The sequence below is a fragment of the Larus michahellis genome, chromosome 2 (assembly GCF_964199755.1).
Source record: "Larus michahellis chromosome 2, bLarMic1.1, whole genome shotgun sequence".
Taxonomy (NCBI): Eukaryota; Metazoa; Chordata; class Aves; order Charadriiformes; family Laridae; genus Larus; species Larus michahellis.
This window is the reverse complement of record NC_133897.1, coordinates 52626153-52647796: the sequence shown is the minus strand read 5'-3', so window position 1 is coordinate 52647796 and position 21644 is coordinate 52626153. Positions and strand designations below refer to the sequence as shown.

Sequence of the window (21644 nt, the reverse complement as noted above, 5' to 3'; positions counted from 1 at the left end):
CACTTTCTAGTAGCAGTGACTCAAATCTAACAGACTGGGTGTGAGACAGCAAGAACTGTAATTGCATATGCAATCACAGAAAAAGCAGTATTTTAAAACTTAATACAGATATTCCCTATTTTACTGTTTTTTACAACTCTGGCCTATATGTAGCTCACTTCTATCAATAGTAACTAGCAATAGAGGGTTTAATATTAATAAATAATTGAAATTTATTGAGCTCTTATGTGACCTGGGTTGCTATTATACTGACCAGTAAACCATTTTCTTACAAAGTGACACAGAAAGAAAAGCAGAGGAAATTGTGCAGAAGTGAAATTAAATCGAGAAGTTAGAGTTTTACTGCAGATCTAGCGCCTCCTTAAAGGAACTCTGCTACACCCATGCATAGGCACAGTCAGTGACACTTCCACAGAGGCTCATCCCGGCTCTGAACATCCAACAGGCTTTGTTCCTCTTCTCTCAACTATTGCTTCTTCTGTTTAATTTTCTCTTCTTAATAATTTAAACCTTCACTTTTCTTCTTTGTCTTCTGTTTCCCCCAGCTTTGAACCAGACATGCCCAGTTCTTTCCTTCCTTAAGATCTATTGTGACGCTAGTCTTGACCTGGATCTCTGATGCCTATATATGCATTTCTCTTTCAACCTTCATTCTCACCACTGGTCAAGGCAAACTATGTGCTGACGAAGCAAGAAGCAAAAGCAAGATCTGAAAGTTCATTTGAACAGGCTGATGTGACTCAATTTCCTTTTGTGCTCAAGTGAGCAACTAACCTAAAACTCAAGACCTATATAACAGACTTGATTTGAGTGTTTTGTTGTGTTGGGTTTTTTTTTAACAGATAATCCCGAAGATGAAAGGTTAACACACTGAACAGCTTCAACATGCAACGTTCAAGGAACATTTTGAGGACAAAGTGACTCAGAGGTATGAAACATCAATTGAGAAGTTCTGTTTCTGACCACCAGCAGTCGAAGTCAGCCAACAGCGCTCTCCCTTAGGTGACAAGAGAATTATCTATACAACACCTTTGCAGGGTTTTTGGCATCACTTTACATCCAAAGAGCTCAGTCTGGACTCAACAAGGTAATAGAGTGTGCAAAGCTCTTGAACTCATAGCCTGCTTCAACTCTGCCTGGAGTGCAAGCTGTCACATAGCAGTCATTTCAGGAATGCAATTTCTTCCTGTCTCTTCTGCATTATTACTTGGTGGTTCAAGCTTTGTGGATCATTTCAGGTCCTGTGGACAGAGGACAAGGCTGCAGGTATTTCCCTGCTTTGCCCAGAGGCTGGGAATGTAGTTTCATCATCACTCTAACCCATCAAAACCATCAGTGTCTGACACCCACACTGTTCCTTGCCTTCCTGTGCGCAATCAGCAGAACCAGCTGATCATTTTGCCATCCAAGCACAATTGCTACCATGTCAGGCAGCAGCCTGTCCTTATGGGGGATGAAGTGATGCTGGAACCACATGTGGTGAGTACCATTATTCACATAGCTGTGTTTCTTCAGTGCTCTGGCTGCTGGGGCAATTGCATATTTCTCTTAACCCAAGCCCACAAGTATATGCAGTCTCCAAAATGGGCATCCCTCCTGTTCTGAATCCTGGTCTAGATGAGGTGGTAACTGCTCCCTCAAAGCTTTCAGAGTTTATCCTGAGAATGGCTTGCAGACTGCTGTCTCCACATTCTTGCTCACCCTCACAACCCTTTCTGTTTCTCTCCCTGACTTTTAGCGCCCTTGTTTTTTTGAGTCTTTGTATTCATTTCTTTCTAACAGTTCTCTTTCATGCCTTGTTCTTCCTAATGCCTGTACTTAATAATGGGACAGAAGCCGCTCAGAGGGAATCATCCTCACATTCCCAGCAGAGGATGACTGCGGATGGCAGGAGCAATGCCAGCTCAGTCCTGCTGGACTATTGTTTTTTATGTTATTGATCACAAAACCTTGTGTGTTGTCCTTCCGTGTTTGAGTGCTCATGACTCTGACTGTGGTCTAGAACTCCAATTGAAAAATGAACTGGGCTAACATTTTTCTGTTTGTTTAATTTATAGTCAAGAAATTGCATTTTAATGTGTCCAGAAGAGCCCTGCGATTCAATGCTTTCCCCTTTTTAGTGAGCTACCTTATACTAATGATATGGTTTGGGGTCAGCATTCATGCCTGCAGGTCAGGCGTATTCTTCAAGCGCCACTGGTCTCTGCATGTCTTTTTTTAGTAGCAGGAATTTTAAGTCACATTTCATATATGTCTGAAGCTTATTTTACTTATAATATTTAAACAGTGAGTAATCTCTGAATTCCTGAAGATCTAATAGTATGTTAAAGTGAAATCTTTTGTTAACTCTGCTAAACACATTGTTATTCTGGCACATTTGGCTTAATTATTAAACATAAAACAAGTTTAGGGGAAAAGTGCGTTTATAATGAAAAATCCTCTGTTTAGCTGCATATTTCTTCACTTGATCAGTGGCACTTCTTACTTGCTTAGTAGCAAAATGCAATAACTTGTAGTGGTTTTACAGCTCAGGGAATCACTGCCCATTTGAGCTCTAAGACTGACAAAATTGTGGGCAGAAGTCGTCCTGATGTGTGGGTCTGCCCTACATGTCCAAGCACAACGATGGCTTCTGACAGCTCAGCAGCATTTCAGCAGTTCTCTCTGCATGAACAAAATAATATTAGATGTAGAACGCGTATGATTGCAATCGCAGTGAAGCAAGAAAAAAAGCTTGTGCCTTCCTGTATGTGGGCTGAGAAAACCCTCAACCATTCTTGGCCAAACGGTAACAACAAAGGCTCTTTTTGTCACACTGGTTATATATGTGTCGTATGCTGTGGATGCATGAAATGGCAAAGAAGGGGGAAGTCACAAAAATAAGAGAGTACAAGGTAAAATTTAAGTATTTTATTTCTATAAATAGCAAAAAAAACCATAATCTATTTCTGAGTAATAGAAAATGTTGGCATCTAGGCTGTAATTGTGCTGTTTATAACCTTCTTAAAATCAGTTTGAAATATTAACAATGTACGTTGGAAAACTAATTTGTGTCAAGAGCAGAAAGTCATTTTCTTAAAGCTTGTAAAACTTTTCTTACAGCGAAGTTTAGAGGAAAGCAAATTTTTCATGTTGGTCTCAGGAATACTAGGCTAGTATACAATTTTAACCATTTAAATGCTTCTAAGATCATGCATTTTAAAAGGGAGTGAACAGAAAGGTTTATATCAGTCTTGGACTCCAAGGACCTTCTAAAGATGCTTTGCCTAATGCTTCATAAATAAGAAGTTTCTCTGAAAATGTTTTGCAGTTGCAGTCTATTGTTTTACAGATGAGTGCATCAGAATTAAGAACTGCCATTTAAAACAAGTTTGCTGATTTGATACTTCAAAGGAATCAGAGAGAGAAGACGCTGGTTTTTTTAAAGATCATTTTTTCAGCTCTTACTTTGTTCTTTTGAAGCTCTTTGTAAGGTAAGGACAGATTTCATGTGCAAAGTACGCATGTACCCTGCATGCTATCCCCATATACTTGTACAGAAATCTGTATGCAAGCCCAAGTAACTGAACAGTCCACATTTTGCCTTAAATCTAAATAAGAATGCAGCTGTATGTGGCTACGTTCAACAAGCGCCAATAGGATTATATCTTTCAGAAGATTGTTCCTAAATTATTTTTTAGCTTTTCTTCACTTTTCATTGTAGAGTAGCTCAGGTGAAATTTTGTAGCAAAAAGACCTGGAGCTGAAACAAGAAGAAATTTAATTTTCATCCGCAGATCTTTATTTTCACTGTGCTGTATGCATCTAGAAACTGAAACTGTTGCTGTGTTATGGGTTTCCTGCACCCATCCAGCAAGATACTAAATAGATGGTTCAGGTGTCTTCATAAAGTATCCACAAGGATAGGTACAAGCTCTTCACTTTTCAATATATTTCCCACCCTCAATTTTAGCTTTGTAACACGAGTGCACATTAAACTTGTATAATTTACAAACAGACACTGTCCTGACTATTTCAAATGGCTGAAACGAGAAGCAAATAATTGGAAAAAAAAATCCTGGAATGCAGTTAAGTAAATTAAAAACTCTTTCATAATTATATAAAACATGGTTTTAACACTGAGAGGCGTGCGTTATTGCTGTTATATACAGTTCAACAACAGTTATAAGGTTGTGCACTACATGGGCTAATACCATGTCAAACACATCTGGTAAAATGTCCCTTCATGAATCTGTGACATTCCATAGTTAACAATAAAGGAAGCAACAAAGAAAACGTGTCTATTTTAAAATCTCCCATTTTTCACTTTGAGTAACCTTCAAAAGAGGAGCTTAGGAGGATGCCTAACAGCAGCGTAACCCAGCAGAACCATTCCTCCAATGAGACGCTACTGGACACCTCAGAGAGGCTCCGCACCATCCTCATAGCCCTGTACATCATCAACCTGGCTGGCGGCATCCTCGGGGTCGTCATGATGTCCCATCAGTTGTTTCAAAGGAGATCGCGATCTGTGATGACCACTATCATCATCAGCCTCCTAGTGCTGCACACCTTTATGCTACTCAGCATTCCCTTCCGCCTCAGCTATTACATTTTACGGGAGTGGAAATTCGGGTGGTTTGCCTGCAAGCTAGCAAGCGCCATCATCTACCTCCACATGTACACCACCTTCGCGTTTTACGTGGCTATCATCATAATACGCCTCTTCCAATTCGAGTTTAGGAAGTGCTACACTATGACCTGGGTGGCTGCTGTCTGGATGGTGGGAGTGCTGGTGATCACGCCTGTTCTTCTCTTGTACTATGGCACCTCTAAGACATACCACTCCTCCAAATGCTTTCAGTTCCACAAGGATATACAAGAGGTGCCCATGGTGGTCATTAACTACTGCTTGGTTGGGGTTTTGGTGGCAGTTTGTGCTGTGCTCACCACACTCCAGTTGTCTGCGATGTATAGACTGGCTGTGAAATACTGGCCTGACATCAACTCCCACGTGGAATTCAGAGCTCAGGCAAAGAGCTTCTTCTTCATCTTGGTAACATTAGTGTGCTTTATGCCTCATCATGTATTCAGAGTATATTACATCCAAAACTGCCACCTGGATAAAGACAATAAACTACTCCCATACAACGAAATTTTTCTAGCTCTAACAACAATGTGCTGCTTGGATATGTTGTGCTTCATAGCAGGAATAGCCCACTGAACTGTGGACTGCCAGGAAATCCAGCTGCAGTGTGTCAATACTGGCTTTTGGCAGAAATAGAACTGTGTCGGGACTTTGCCGAGCTAAGAAGACTGCTGAGTTTTCAGCATGGCTGTATAGGTCTGTAGTGTTGTTTGGCTTTTGCAGACCAGTAAGATCCATCTTTCAGAAGCTACTGTTTTTAATCTTCTCGCTTGAAGGCAGACACATGAGTCTTACTCTAGTCTTTGACCTGAGTCATGCCCTGAGGCTTCATTACGATTTTCCTCCACTGTCCCTCTCTAAAAATTACAGCATGAGTACCCATTCCTTTCTATTTTTTCCTCAAAGTGTCTCAGTAACAACAACCCACTGGGGCCAATAAATTGTCCACTCTGAAGGTCTAACAATTTCTTCTGGCAATTGTGATACTGAAGGAAGGAGAGGGAAAAAAGAAATTCCTTTACAGGATTTTTGTAACAGTGATTTTATATAGCAAGGACATAAACTCTATTAAAATAAAAAGTATTCAAGGCATGAAACAGGGTTTGAATGAAATATTGTAGTAGCATATTTCTGAAAAATCCTTCTTTTCTTCACTTTTACAAAGTGTATATTAAATTAAATTATATGAAAACACTTACCATTCTCAAAACTTCACCGTTACTTGCTTCATTCCAAAACCACAAACAGCCCACTGAATTGTGGTAATTACACATTTAGAATGAGTGAGAGCAGAACAAGCCACAGATTTCAAAATTTCTGTCTTATGTCACTCTTCCGTCAGGACTGGATCTGTGGCTGTTATCCCTTAGGTCCATTGTAGCCACAGAAATACAAGTTACTGCGGTCCCATATCTGGATCTGGAATTCAAATCAAGGGGTCTGGTCCTTTACTGAAGGATCAGTCACTCTCTAGGAGAGGGAAATATTTTATCAGCCTTCAAAAAACCTTTGTTGTCTGGTCATTTTCCGTTGCTGGTTGATTTATTATCAGATGTCATATTTTTTCCATTTGCACATGTAATGCAGCAAAACTAGAATAAACTAACTGAACTGTGTTTAATCAGTTCAACATATGCTCATCTGTGTGTATACAAACTTGTGCTGGAATATATATTTTCTCCATTAGATGGATTATATTCTTTGGGAACCACATCCTTTCTGGGAACCTCTGTTTTATCTCCATTATGCAAAAGGTTTTTTTCATTATTGCATTCTGCCTGTTCTGCTCAGTGCAGAAGGTCTCTAACCCTTCTGCCGAAGGCCCCGCTGTCATCTGCTGTATCCCAACAGCTTGAGGCCAGATTTCTCCCACCCCGGAATCCCAGGATTCACACAAGGGTACCCTTCCTCCTTCACAGACCCACAAGTTGCCATAATTTTTAGTCTGACAATCTTTGCTACAGAAGTGCTATGATTCCTGGATTCAAACAGGTTAAAATTTGATACGGGAGGGTTAAAAAGTTACACCTATAAAGTAACACTAGTGATGCCTCAAATTAATGGCATTTCTTTGAACAAAAGAGCTTACACCTACTTTGTCAGTCCTGAATAAATGTTTTTGCCTTTATATTTCCATAAAAAAACTTTGTTGAAAACTCACGACGGTTCTCAGATCCTTTCTGCCACTTTTAAAAAGTGGGTGGTGTCCAGGTCATAAGCAGCAAGTCCTGAAGTTTTCTAAAAATCCTGCCCTTACGCTTCCTCTAGTGTTACCAGGTCCATTCCTGTTCATACAATACAGTCTGCTCAGCCCATTAACTTCTAAGACGGCAGCTAGAGGTACAATACGGTACAACAGAGATGAAATGCAAAGGGACAGATTCTAAAATGGGTGAATAGCTCCCAAACCAGCAGCTTTTCAAATCCTTCTCCAGGCAGGATGCAGCATGTGTAGCTGATAAGAGAGCCGGAGTCCCTCAAGGTGAAAAAGCTTAAATAAAGCTCTGGTACTTCCAAAGAGTTTTGAGGAAAACAAGGCAAGATGCAGGGCCTGCAGAGAAGACATTTGCACCTCTGCCACGAGAAAGAATTGGGGTAATCTGGATCTACTAAAGTCATTAGGAAAACTGGCAGAGCTGTAGGTGGGGAACAAGTATGTTGTTTTTCCCTTCTGGTTTCTGGACTCCTGTGATAAAAAAAACATCTATTACTTGAAGAAGTGTCCTGTGCTACTGCCTATTCTCACTGAACAGTGTTTCCAAGATGACATACCTGGTAAAGATCAGAGTCATCTGGTGTTGCTGGTGAGTCTGCTGATAATCTAGCAGTCCAGCATAATGGTGTGCAAGTTTGGGAGAGGAAAAGGGCTATTACATGCATGTCCTCAGCTATGGTAACAAATCATGCCTTAGTGGCCTTGCCCTTGGCTTTTGCCCAACATTTTTTACCTGTGCCTGGCTGTGTACCTTCCTGAAATAGCCATGACCCACTGACTTGACTTCCTGCCATGATGCTGAAGCTGTGTTGCCCTTCATGGTTGTCTGGTAACCACTGGCTGTTGGCTGTCACTGGACCTGCTCTGCTTGCCTTGCTTGGGTACCATGTGATTGCACGTTGCCCTGGGTCTGGCTGGGATGGAGTGAACCTTCTTCATAGCAGCCTATATGGTGCCGTGTTCTGGATTTGTGCTTAAAACAGTGCTAACAACACACAGTGTTTTGATTACTTTTTGATGCTTGCACAACATCAAGGCTTTCTCTCTCTCCCGCGCTGCCCCTCAGTTAATAGGCTGGGGGTGAGCAAGGCATTGTGAGGGAACACAGGTGGGACAACTCACCTGAACTGGCCAAAGGGATATTCCATACCATATGACCTTATTCTCAGTGATGCAAACTGAAGTAGAACAAGAAGAAGGGAGGGGACTGACTTCTTCGATGGTGGTTACCCAGAGGCTGGCTGGGCATTGATCTGCTTGTGGGGGATGGTAAGTGATTGCCTGCTTCTTGTTTGCTTTTTTCTCTTTCCTTCACCTATTAAACTGTGCGTGTCTCAGCTCATGAATTTTCATAGAATCATAGAGTTGTCTAGGTTGGAAGGGATCATCAAGTTCACGCATGAACCTAACACTGCCAAAACCATCACTAAACCATGTCCCTAAACATAACGTCTACCTGTCTTTTAAATACCTCCAGAGATGGCTTCCTGTTCTCTGCCCTGTCCTGCTGGGGGTGGAGGGACTGAGAGAGAAGTTGTGTGGATGCTCAGCTGCTGGCCTGGGTCAGCCCACCACACAGCCCTTGTGGGTGAGGCCCCTGCTCCCCCCATTGCCAGAAAATTGCATGTAGCTTAAATTTGCATTTGTGGTGATTCTTCCTCACAGCCACAGTCAAACAACCTTTATTATTAACCATTGCAATGAGGGAAAGTATGGAAAGTGAAGTGCAGTTTATGCTTCAGCTTCTTCTCGTAGTTATTAAAAAGTACAGCGTTTTTTGCACCAAGGCTTCAGGTAGAACTTAGCTTTCCTGAATTCTAATCTAAGCTCCTTTTTCTTTTTTCTTGTGCTTATCATTTTCTCTATACCTTCTTTCACCAACTAGGGCTCAGTCATGTGAGTCAAACCGCTCAGTGGTCTCAGTATGGTCCTCTTAATTCAGAGCGTAATGGATTGAGCATCGATCCCAGTGTTGTTACATCTAAGACTCACATTAAAGGGATAGAGATAAGCTGTGTTCAATATCCAGTCCCCCACTGAGATCTGGAAGCACTCTAAAGACTGGTTAAAATAGAAAGTTATCACTCTCCAGGAGGATAATCTGAGAAGTAAATTCTGAAAGGGCAATAATATTGAGCTCAAATTGCAGGGTACTATTCTTACTAGGAGTTATGTAATGACACTTCCCCTGGAAAATAGTTAAAAATGGTTGGTTTGAATGCCATTTGCATGATCCAAGTAATTCCAGAGATAATTATACACATTAGTAATTGCTTTCATGTTAACTGAATATGTAAAATTGTAAACCATTTAGTCATCCCATTCATTTTTAATGACATCGAATAAACACTGGGAAAATCCCCAGACGTTCTGAAGGAAAGAATATCAAACTGCTAAATGTATCTTCCATTGGTGTTCTCTGCTTGAAGTTCTGCACAAAAACAACAGGCAAAGAAAAACCCAACCCCAAAATCCCGTTTGTACACTTGACTTCCTAAATTCGTTTGATAACAGAACGCTATGGGTGGAGCAAGAGGATTCTTACCATCAAAAACTAGTGTGCTCACTGCTGTCACAACTACAGTGATAGTATAGCTGGCCTGTATCTCCCTATCTCAGGCATATCCTTTTAGACAGTGCTGAGGGTCATGTGAGCCCACTCACAGGAAAACTGCGCAAGCGGCGTATCTTTTTTAATTCTTATCTGCTAGCATCCGGAACAGCAATGCTTAAATGGAAAAGAGTCTCCCTTTCCTCCTGATGCATCTGTTCCTTCTGCTCACTTATAGAGAAAGGTTATATAGATGATGCTGTCAGATGGGCATGCCCCTCACTGTAAGCAAGCAGAAGGAACAGATGCATTAGGAGGAAACAAAGGCAAACTCCCCCTCCCTTTTTTTTTTTTTCTTCTCCACTCAAGCACTGGCATTCTGAGCCCTCACAGATTTTGGTGGGGAAAAAGAAAGAACAATCAAGTAATGCTATTTGCCTCAGACGGCTCAAGCTGCCCAACCCGTCCATAGCAGGAAGCTCATTCCAATTTACAATCCCCATTCTCCTGTCTGCAATACCTGAAGGTCATTTCCTTTGCAGTTACAGAAGTATGAACTTAAGAAAGCGATCTGTAAGAGGTGATGGGGAGAAAGGTGTGGGGATGGCACGCTTGCAGAGTGTGTGTGGCACACAGACAGACCAACTTTGTCTCCATGAATAATGAAATTGTTCACTTCACTTTGTCCAGAATTCAGGGTTAAAGTTGTAAAGCGTCCCGTATTTTCACTGTTCGAGCCTGAATCCGTTGTCCTGGCTACCCACACACCCTGAGTTTCAGGCTGGCTCTTTGCTATGAAGCGGTCAGTCCCCAAGCCTAAGATTCATGTGTGTCAGGGTGTCCTTGTTCTGAACAGAGGTTTTCACAACTGTCTCTCTATTTTTTTCCATTGCAATCCTAACCATAAAAACACACTACAGTTCCTGCCTCTTATCATACACACTCCAGTTTGGGGTTTTGAGTGCCACCATGAGCCACTCAGCAGCTATCTGGCACACAGAGCAGAACCACATGCGGGAAAAATTATGAAAGGAGTTTTGCGTTGAAAATTACTTTATCTGTGAGCACATGGATGAAAACACTGCAGAAAAGCTGCAGGAGGGCAGCATTTATAGCAATGATTGTTTGCGTGGTTTAACCCTAACCAGTAACCAGAACCACGCAGCTGCTCACTCGCTCTCCCCCCTGGTGGGATGAGGGAGAGAATCAGAAGAGTAAAAGTGAGAAAACTCATGGTCTGAGATAAAGACAGTTTAATAAGTAAATCAAGCGCCACACACACAAGCAAAGCAAAACAAGGAATTCATTCCCTACTTCCCGTCGGCAGACAGGTGTTCGTCCACCTCCAAGAAAGCAGGGCTCTAATATGCGTAATGGTTACTTGGGAAGACAAAGGCCATCACTCCAAACATCACACGCACACACACCTTCCTTCTTCTTCCCCCAGCTTTATATGATGAGCATGACATCATATGGTACGGAATATTCCTTTGGTCAATTGGGGACAGCTGTCCTGGCTGTGTCTGCTCACAACCTTTTGTGCGCCCCCGACCTGCTCACTGGTGGGGCAGTGCGAGGAGCAGAAAACACCTTGACTGCTTAACAACAACCAAAAACATTAGTGAGCTATCATCACCATTCTCATCCCAAATTCAAAACATAGCACTACACCAGCTGCTAGTAAGAAAGTCAACTCTATCCCAGCTGAAACCATGACATTGCTAAACAAACAATAAATATTAGACACAACTAAACCCACAGAAAAGTGAAAAAAGAATTTTAAAAAAAAAACATCAAAGCTACAAATGTCCAGCAAAACCCACAATTTATTCATTCCTTCTTTATTACGCTGTTTTCAGCTGTTGGTGATGAGCCACACACTAAATCCATGGTAAATCATGACCATCTTTTGTCATGCAAAGGGTGTGACATAAACATAAATTGTACAGAGATATTTTGTTCATCAGCTGACAATTTTGTCAAGGAAAGTTTGTTTGGTGGCTCTCAGTGCTCTGCCTGAGTGCTAACAAAAAAGTAGTTGCCTGCTTTCAGGTCCTGGCAAGAAAGGAGGGAGACGGTGAATGTTTCAGAGGAAAGAAGGCTGCAGGAGACAGACTAGAAGACTTCTATGCCAATTCCTTCATTCATGATTTTTCTTGAATACTTGGGAAAGATGATTTGTGTTACCCAAGACATGCTATAGTTGCATGAAATACAGTGTAAATTCTTATATTCTATGGCAATAAACACTATGATAAGTTAGAGCCTTTATATGATATTAAACAATAGAATAAAAATATATACTGCTTTCACTTCATACTCTGCTTGGCAAAAGTATCGTACGCTAAGTAAATCCAGTGACACATTTTCTGTCAGTATGCCACTAAAGTTTACTGAAAGATGTGATAAACAATCCTTCAGCCATATTTTTTAATAAAAACTCTTATGATAGCAATTCTTCCTCTTTCATCTTCATATCCTCCCTCTGTGGAAACCCCCTCTAAAATTTTGCAATATGAAAACCAGCAGATTCATGTGAAAAGGCTACTCACTGGAAAAAAACAACGTCCTCTCCCCAAAATCATAAAAACAATGGGAAATAAAGGCAATCTTCACAAGCTCCATGCTTTATTTTCTCCCTGGCTTTGTTATATCAGATTCCTTTCCCAAAGCTTAACCTAACCAAGTGACTGCTGGTGTCTCGTGGATGGAGTAAATGAAGAAACAAATTCAGGAAGAGGCTTTTCTGCAATGAGGAACACCAAGATGACTCATCTGCTGCTCTTGGTGTCTGTCTCACTGTCCTCTGGCTCTGCTGTGAAAGCACAAATTGTCAGTGCACAGACTGGTGGAGCCTGTCACTTAAACAGGCTGTGCAACATAAGTCAACAGGCATTCTCCTGCTTTAGCTCTACTGCTACCCTCTACAGTTACCCTAAAAATGTTTCTATCTGTAAAAAGGCACTTTTCCTCTTTACTAATAATCTTTCCTCAATGCTTCAAAGGAGAAATATATTTTCAGACAAATGGCTCTTGAAAAATGCCAGTCTTTTTTATCTCAACCTTCCCCTTTCCCTTGAGATTTTACCTTCTAACTCTCCCTGAGAACAGTAACATCAGCAGAAGCTACTACTGGATTAGTTACAACTTTCTAAAATTTTAGGTAACGCATAAGCTGATGAACAAAATATCTCTGTACAATTTATGCTACACCTTTTGCGTGATAACAGATGGTCACAATCTACGACTTACCATGGATTTAGTGCATTGCTCCTCAGCAATAGCTGAATATCTGAAGAACACTTCATAAGTAGCTCTAACTTCCCTTTAAGGAAGGAGCAGTTTGATATCATATGGCATGTGTTTCATCTCCTCATTGTCTTCAGGGATCTGCTTGGTAGAGTACCATCGGATAAAGCCCTGGAGGGAAGAGGGGGCCAAGAAAGCTGGCTAATATTCAAGGATCACCTCCTCCAAGCTCAGGAGCAATGCATCCCAACAAAGAGGAAATTGGGCAAAAACACCAGGAGGCCTCCATGGATGAACAAGGAGCTCCTGGGGAAACTCAGACTCAAAAAGGAAGCCTACAGAGGGTGGAAGCAAGGACAGATAGCCTGGGAGGAATACAGAGAAATTGCACGAGCAGCTAGGGATCAGGTTAGGAAAGCTAAAGCCCAGATAGAGTTAAATCTGGCCAGAGATGTCAAAGGCCACAAGAAAAGCTTCTACTGGTACACCAATGATAAAAGGAAAACTAAGGAAAATGTGAGCCCCCTCTGGAAGGAAACAGGAGATCTAGTTACCCAGGATATGGAAAAGCTTGAGGTACTAAATAACTTTTTTGCCTCAGTCTTCAGCAGCAAGGGCTCTAGCCACACCACCCAAGTAGCAGAAGGCAAAGGCAGAGACTGGGAGAATGAAGAACCGCCCATTGTAAGAGAAGACTAGGTTCAAGTTTGTCTGAAGGTGCACAAGTCTATGGGACCGGATGAGATTCATCTGCAGGTCCTGAGGGAAATGGCTGATGAAGGTGCTAAGTCATTATCCATCATATTTGAGAAGTTGTGGCAGTCTGGTGAAGCTCACACTGACTGGAAAAGGGAAAACATAATACCCATTTTTAAAAAGGGGAAAAAGGAAGATCCAGGGAACTACAACCAGTCAGTCTCACCTCTAATTGAGTTACATTTTTGTGGCCATAATGAATACAATAGCCAAGTAGTTGGAGCATGATTTGGCTGCTGTAAGAGTGTGTTTTGGTTCAGGGTGGTGAGGCACTGGAACAGGTTGCCCAGAGATGTTGTGGATGCCCCATCCCTGGAGGTGTTTATGGCCAGGCTGGATGGGGCTTTGAGCAACCTGGTCTAGTGGAAGGTGTCCCTGCCAATGGCAGGGGTTTAGAACTAGATGATCTTGAAGGTCCCTTCCAACCCAAATCATTCTATGATTCTATGATTCTATGATTCTAGTCTGTTATTGATGACTGTGAGCTGACGCAGGCAGGATGCAGGAACAACCACAAACCACGTATGGAAAGCAAAGAACAAATTTATTCTCAATATACCTCACAGACCGGGGAATCTCTGGAGCAATACCCGGGCAGAGGCACGCAAGCAGGGACCGCAGGCACTGCGGCGCGCGAGAGAGTTCTTGTTAGCAAGAGTCCTTGGCAGCGAGAGAGTCCTTGTTAGCAAGAGCACACGCGGACTCCCTGTGCTTGATGGTATTTAAAGGGTTCAAACAGGCATAGTTTTCCCACTGTGCTTTGATCTTCTTCAACAACAGGCCAGGATTCTCAAGCAGCTAGATAAGGTGTCTCTGAGTCCATCACAGACTTATGTTATCTAAGTACAAGTGTTTTTCTTGCAAGCACCCGAGACTGAATAACAATTAGTGCGATATATGTGTTTTCCAGTACCCCAGGTGCGAGTCACTTGAGCGTATTTACAATCCTCCTTGCGATCTTCCATTGCTTTCCCACAATGACCCTAATGCTTGACTTATTCGGCTTGTTGCCAGCCAAGTTCTGGCACAAGGAGGCTAGAGAGTATAAGGTTTGAGAACCACTGACTTAAACCAAAGTTATGCTGCGATTACAGTCACTTTCCAGTAGCTTTAAATAGCTTTAAAGATCATTTAGGTAACAAAAACTCTTACAAAGCCTGGCATCTGCCCACAGATGGGGTGTCTGCAATTTAAGATGGTTCCCACCATGCAACCACCACACCTTGATAGCCTTGTTCTAAGACCCATATCATATATATAGAATGGACGCAGCCCTCTGATTCATGGGACAATCTTCGTGCCAAAGCAGGGGCTTTTTGTTGAGATATCTGAGCAGTGTTGATGGTAGCTTCCTCTGACAGCACACTCTGTATAAATATAAGAATAATTTACAAAATAATCTCACAACAGCAGTATCTGCCTGTGAAGCATTAGAGCAAGATTAGAACCACATAAAGGAAATGAAGGAACTCTAAGAAGTCTGCAAAACTGACACAACAGCAAAATCTTAGGTTTTATAAAATTGAGAGAGCTCAATTGCTAAACTCAGGCCATTGTAAGTCAAGACAAAACAATGCAAGGGAGAATGGGAGAAGAAGGAAATGTATAACTCATAATGATTTGCTTATTTATTATTTAAAATGCTCAACAGAGAAACAGATAAAAAGACAAGTGGTGACAAGTGATAGGACGAGGGGAAACTGGTTCAAGTTACGTCAGGGGAGGTTTAGATTAGATATTAGGAAACATTTTTTCACTGAAAGGGTTATTAAACATTGGAATAGGCTGCCCAGGGAGGTGGTGGATTCACCATCCCTGGAGGTGTTTAAAAAAAGGGTAGATGGGGCACTTAGGGACATGGTTTAGAAGTGGCTCTTGTCAGGGTAGGCTAAAGGTTGGACTCGATGATCTTAAAGGTCCCTTCCAACCTCAACAATTCTATGATTCTATTCTATGATTCTACAAAGAAGCAAAAGAGGCAGCTCAATAAGATGTCTCTAAAGCAAGCTAACAAAATTTGATGGGTCAAAGAAAAACAACCGTTGCTGGTTGATAAACAGAGGTGGATGAAATAAGCAGAAAGACAGAGCAATGGTGAAGATTAAATGCTAGGGAAAAATTAAAGGCATTTTTAGGAGAGTCTTAGTACGCCAAAACCACGGATTGCACTTGCAGAAGTTGAATTGCTCTCTGAAGTCACCCCAAATCAGAGTATCTCTATTATTAAGTATAACAATATCGAATTCCATTAATTTTCTTCTAGAATCCTTTTATTACTGCTCACAGAGCTTGAAAAGTAATTCAGTTAAAAAGAAATGCTCTTCTGTTCTTATCAGATGGAATAAAGTCTGTTTAATCAGATCAATCAGATCCTGTCTGATCAGACAGAATAATAATCTAAGAAGAAAGCAATACATCCTCTACCCCTATTTCTGCAGTGGCTAGCTCCTCAAGAAATAGCTCCTGGGAAAAAGCTCTCAGCTCACCTCTATTCCTGCACGGCCACACTGCATGAGCCAGTGGGATTCTGATCAAAGCATCCCGCCTTTTCTGCCAGCAGGTAATAGGCTGTCAGCCACCGGACTGTCTCCTCATGCTGACGTTTCCCTGAGCTTGCTGCCATCAGAGAAGGCTACAGCTGAAGTGTCACGGAGGCACTTCCACCTCAGCAGTGTCACTTTGTTATCCAGCCACAGAGCGCAGTGCCTGGGATACCTCTGCCTGGGGGATCACGGTACAGAAACAACGCGAGGAGGCAGAGAGAGGTAAGGGCCTTGGATGTCATCTGACCAAAGCAAAAGTCATCTAATACATGCAGGTTCTGTCAGTCACCAGGTTGTAAAGCCACAATCCCTGGACTTTAGAAACACTCTTCTAGCACATAGCCAAGTAAGCTAGAATTTGGTGTTTTCTGGTGAGTTTATAAGTTAGAAGAGAGACTACTGGGCTTCTCACCTCTAAAATCTACAAAAAACTGCAACCCAGCAATTTTGGATCATCAACTCTTCCTTCTCCTTCAAAACCCATTCCTTGCTGCTAAGGGTAAACCCCAGCCTTTGTTTTCTGGTGAGTAAGGTCCTTGCAGTAGGAGCATTTCATGAGGTGCTGCCAGCTGGCCAGTGGAACACGGCTGGACACTTTTTCCTGGGAAGAAGAGCAATGGGAATATAAGTTTATAAGCAGCTAGCAGAACCAAGAAAATACACTTTGAGAGAGTTAAATGAGATGGATGCTAGCCAATCAAAAAAAATAATTATGTGAATGCATATTAAAAAAATATGGTAAGACTTCAAGCAGTCAAATTATGTCATTAATCCATCTGGTAACCTGAGAAACACTTTCTACACAGATTTAGAAGAGGCACTGGTGGAATATCTCAAATAGACCTTGACAATGATGCAAGGACCCAGTTTTGCAGTCATTAAACAACTGTGTTAGCTGCTCTGAGATACGCCCCTTCAAACCTGTGTGAGCTTTCAGAAGGAAGAACTCATTAACCTCTGAAATGATGTGTAATTGTGCCACACCACAATACCATGAGAACGTTCTGTCACTCTGTGATTCACTACTCTTAAATGGAGCACGCTACTACATGTCCTCGGATAAACCAGTGGGCATCATGGAAACACACATAAAAAACAATCTTCAGGACACTCAGTGGAATTTACGGTGCAGACTTCTTTACAGGATTAACATCACTTGTCCCCATCCATCAGACCTGTAGAGAACTTCCCCTCTTCTCTTGCAAAACTCCTTTGCGTTGTGTATCAGCATTATGGTAGTAGTTTGATTCTAAATGATATTAAGGAAAACTAATATTATTAGGTATGGATATTACTGACATATGTGCAGTACCAGTATCACACTGTTCTGCCTTGCATAGCTCGGCACTGCCTCAGTATGAACCAAAGCCTGAGCAGTTCTATCTGCATGATCGTTCTGTTCCAGCAATGGGAAGAAGGGAGCAGTAATGATCCATGTCGTATTCTAATGATCTTAATTTTTCCCCTCTAAGAGGGCAGCTTAGAGCTCCTCTTACTGTCCATCAAAATGCCAGGACCCAGCAGAGATCCTCTACATGTGAAATTGGTGGGTCTCAGAAAGGATACCTATGTCATGAAAGAAGTAAGGCAGAATATGCCAGTAAGTTACTTTGCTAGTACCAGTTCTGAGGTGGAGAAGTTTACTCTTGGTGATTCAATGCATGTACTGCTCCCCACTGATTGTTCAGAGAAGGTAGACATATTGTAAGACTGTTTCACTATGTCTAAAACACAGGTGCAAGCTGGGTGGTCTGGATCTCATGCCCTCTGCATCATGAAGGAAGTGCTCAGCAGGTCTACCTGGTAGGTGTGCTGGTGTCAGCAATGGCACAAAGTATTGAGTGCTTATCTCACTGACTGCCAAGACACTGCTATACTTTATTGGCAAGAACAAAATCCCAGTTTTCATTGTGGAGAAAGAATGATTTCAGAACTTTCTGAGAGTTACAGAGAAATCAGGTACCTACGGCAAGTTCTCACTGGGAATCGAAACCTTGGAGTTTCACACAGCAACGCTATCCGTCTTTGGCTTTAGTTTCTTGTCATGTTTTCACATATAGTGGCCAGCAGACTGTGGACCTACCCATGGCAGTGACTGTTGATTACCTACTTGCTACAGGGAAAGAAGTGGTGCTGTTCAGGATGTGTAGAACTGCTGCGCATCCCACACAGCATTCTTGAACACCCTGAACTGGTATAGATCACATGAGCAGACCACATCAACAACCACCTCCAAAAGCACATACGAGGTGTTTGTTTTAGAAGAGTTTTGGGGCCATCTGTAGGTGAACCTCTTGCTTTCGACAGATAGTGTTTCATATTGTGATGTCTTCATGTGCCAATCAAAACAGGACTTACATGAGCCGCGGGTGACTGGGTATTGCACCAAAAGGCAGTGGCAACTGCAAGGCATGTTGAGACTATCAAGGCTGTTGGTTAATATTGACCCACTAACACTGGAAAAAGCAAGATGTCCTCACAGTTCTGTCAGACATGGCTGGTGGCAGTAGCAGACAGAACATCGTGAGGCCTTCTCTGCTGTGGGATCTGTGCTGTGGAAGATACTGACTGTACTACGAGCTTCTCAGATGTGTGCTCACATTGTACAATAAATTAAACTCACTGTTGCAAGGGTCAAACTCGATCAGAAACAGAAGGCTGCACTAGGTCTCTAACAGCAACACAGCTTGTCAATTGGCAGCTCTAAAACTGATGGTACGTCAGAATCTGACTTTGAATCTCCTTTGATGCAAGTTCAGACAACTAAAGAAAAAGCCCAGCCAACCAACTTTGGCTGAAGATTGGCTGAATCAACCAGCTGCTGAAACTATGATGTTGGAATGTTTCAGGTTGTAAGGGACCTTAAAAGATCATCTAGTTCCACCCCCCCTGCCATGGGCAGGGACACCTCCCACTAAAGCAGGCTGCTCAAAGCCTCATCCAGCCTGGTCTTGAACACTTCCAGGATGGGGCATCCACAACTTCCCTGGGCAACCCGTTCCAGTGTCTCACCACCCTCACAGTAAAGAACTTCTTCCTAATACCTAATCTAAACCTATCCTCTCCCAGTTTGAAGCCGTTACCCCTTGTCCTATCACAACACTTCCCGATAAAGGGTCCCTCCCCACCCTTTCTGTAGGCCCCCTTTAGGTACTAGAAGGCTGCTGTAAGGTGTCCCCAGAGCCTTCTCTTCTCCAGGCTGAACAACTCCAACTCTCTCAGCCTGTCCTCATAGAATAGGTGTTCCAGCCCTCTGATCGTCTTCGTGGCCCTCTGCTGGACCTGTTCCAACAGGTCCATGTCCTTCTTGTGTTGAGGACTCCAGAGCTGGATGCAGTACTCCAGGTGGGGTCTCACCAGAGCAGAGTAGAGGGGCAGAATCACCTCCCTTGACCTGCTGGCCGTGCTTCTTTGGATGCAGCCCAGGATGTGGTTGACTTTCTGGGCTGTGAGCTCATTGCCTACTCATATTGAGCTTCTTGTCCACCAGCACCCCCGAGTCCTTCTCCTCAGGGCTGCTCTCTACCCATTCTCCGCCCAATCTGTATTTGTGCTTGGGATTGCCATGACCCAGGTGCAGGACTTTGCACTTGGCCTGGTTGAACATCATGAAGCTTGCATAGGCCCACCTCTCAAGCCTATCCAGGTCCCTCTGGATGGCATCCCTTCCCTCCAGCATGTTGACCATGCCACACAGCTTGGTGTCGTTGACAAAATTCCTGAGCGTGCACTGAATCTCACTGTCCATGTTGCCAACAAAGATGTTAAACAGCACTGGTCCCAGTACTGACCCCTGAGGAATGCCACTCGTCACTGGTTTCGATGTGGACATTGAGCTGTTGACTGCAACCCTTTGAGTGCGGCCATCTAGCCAGTTCCTTATCCTAAGTTTGTCTAAGGAAAATATGGGCAGTTTGGTAATATTCTGGGAAATTAGAAGCTCACAGATATGTTTTAAAACATTTAATATCTGTCAATATGAACTCAGCTGGAAGTGATGCAGAAGCGGTGCAAGCATGACTTCATTCACTGATGAGGAGGAAAACTAGCAACAAATTCTCCCCCACCACAAAGATTTCAGTGGTGAAGAACTATCTGCTGCCCTGCAGCAAATCTCCAGCAGTTAGTGTGTAACATTTCTGGATTTATCTGTAGTCCAGCACGCAGCTGTCTTTCTCGCAAGCACGTGATGACACCTGTTCTGTCGTTAAAAAGGTGGCTAGGTTGAGCACAACCACTGTAGCAACTGGAAACCCAGCCACATAAGCACCTCTATTTTTTGACTTGACTTCTGTTTTATCAAGTAGCTTTTCCTGTAATGTCATGAGAAAAAAAATCTTCATCTTTATCACTCTAAGTGTCACACTAGTTTTATTGTGCAGAATGTTGTATGTGCATAGGCAATAGCTGTGACAGCATGAGGAGCACCACATTATGAAGCTTTCATAACAATGCAATTATTAACTCAAGTCATTCAGACACATTTTCCAATAACCGCTTTGTATGTTTGATACCGTAATCATTTATGTTAGATGACTCAAAATGTACCACCATTAGAAGCCTTTTTGACATAAGTCTTTTCAAATCTGTTTAACAGAACTGTGGTACTTGGTGGTATCGTGACATTTTTTGTTGGTATTGGTGCCATGAAAAACTCAAGTGGGATTACTCATCAGTACTGCCTTCCCTTCCTTCTTCACCATGCTCAGATGTGTCTGCTCACTTGTCACCTTCTCAGAAAACCTCTTAAATGCTTTCATATGTGTTTCCTGCTCGGCAGTAGCCTAGGCACCAAGTGACATTCTTCAGCTTGTCTGGATGGTTTCTATGCTTCCTACAGTTTAGTCCCTCTTAAGGAGCACCTGGGTCTGTCAGGCTCCTCACCATGAGCTGAACCGGCCTTTGAACAGATTGCCTCTCACTACCCCTCACAGACACCTGTGCGTTCCCTCAGACAAACACACCACTAAAAACCATCTGGAACTGAGAATAACTCTTACCAGTGGAGTTACTGTAAACCAATTGTGTCAGGTAATCTACTATTTGAAAAGCACACACTGAAAAAGAGTAGCAGTGCGTAACATTAAACAGAGTGCTTCTTAAAAAGATTAGGGAAGGTTACAAAATTTTTTTCCATTTGACTGTAATGAATCACTCTGCGGTTGGTGTTTTCTCTCCTTGTCTTTCCACTGTTTAAACTTCCCGTTCATCACAAAGTCACTCACTGCTGCTGTGGCCACCCAAAAGATATCTGTATAGTTTAAGCCATTCATCTTGAAGAGATGGGTACTTTCATCAGGCAGCCCATTCCTTTCAAAAATAAGTGTTTAAGATAAATAGGAAAATTAACATCTGAACTCAACAATTTATCTTCATGACTACCCAGAGTCCAGATATCTACCTTATTCTGTCTAACTTCTGGAACACAGTATGAGGAAAATACATGTAGCACCGGCAATACAAAGAAAATATTTTGCTCACCTGATCTCCATCCATACTTGGCTCTAATAACCAGACTCATAGGTCACCCCCCCGACACTCCCAGATCAAACACCCCAGCTTTCTGCACTTCCCATTATACGTGTTATTGTAGAGTGCCTAACTGATCTAATTTCCAGTGCTTTGCAATTTAGTTTTCATGGCCTCATTAGACCTTTTTATATTCTTCAGGAAATATTTACAGTAAGTGAACCACATTGGGCA

The 21644-nt window shown here is 42.4% G+C and overlaps 1 protein-coding gene across 2 annotated transcripts; it reads left to right on the top strand.

The window, feature by feature from the left end:
• Positions 1-437: 437 nt before the first annotated feature.
• Positions 438-6261, top strand: LOC141738280 (putative G-protein coupled receptor 141). Of its 2 annotated transcripts, XM_074573489.1 has the most exons (4): positions 438-1087; positions 1239-1479; positions 3332-3473; positions 4313-6261. In XM_074573489.1, the coding sequence occupies exon 4, from the start codon at positions 4340-4342 to the stop codon at positions 5201-5203; it is 864 nt and encodes a 287-aa protein (XP_074429590.1). In that variant the 5' UTR covers positions 438-1087; positions 1239-1479; positions 3332-3473; positions 4313-4339; the 3' UTR covers positions 5204-6261. The 2 variants fall into 2 exon arrangements, with proteins under 2 accessions (XP_074429590.1, XP_074429591.1); XM_074573490.1 differs by lacking the exons at positions 438-1087; positions 1239-1479 and having other exon boundaries at positions 1501-3473.
• Positions 6262-21644: the final 15383 nt, after the last annotated feature.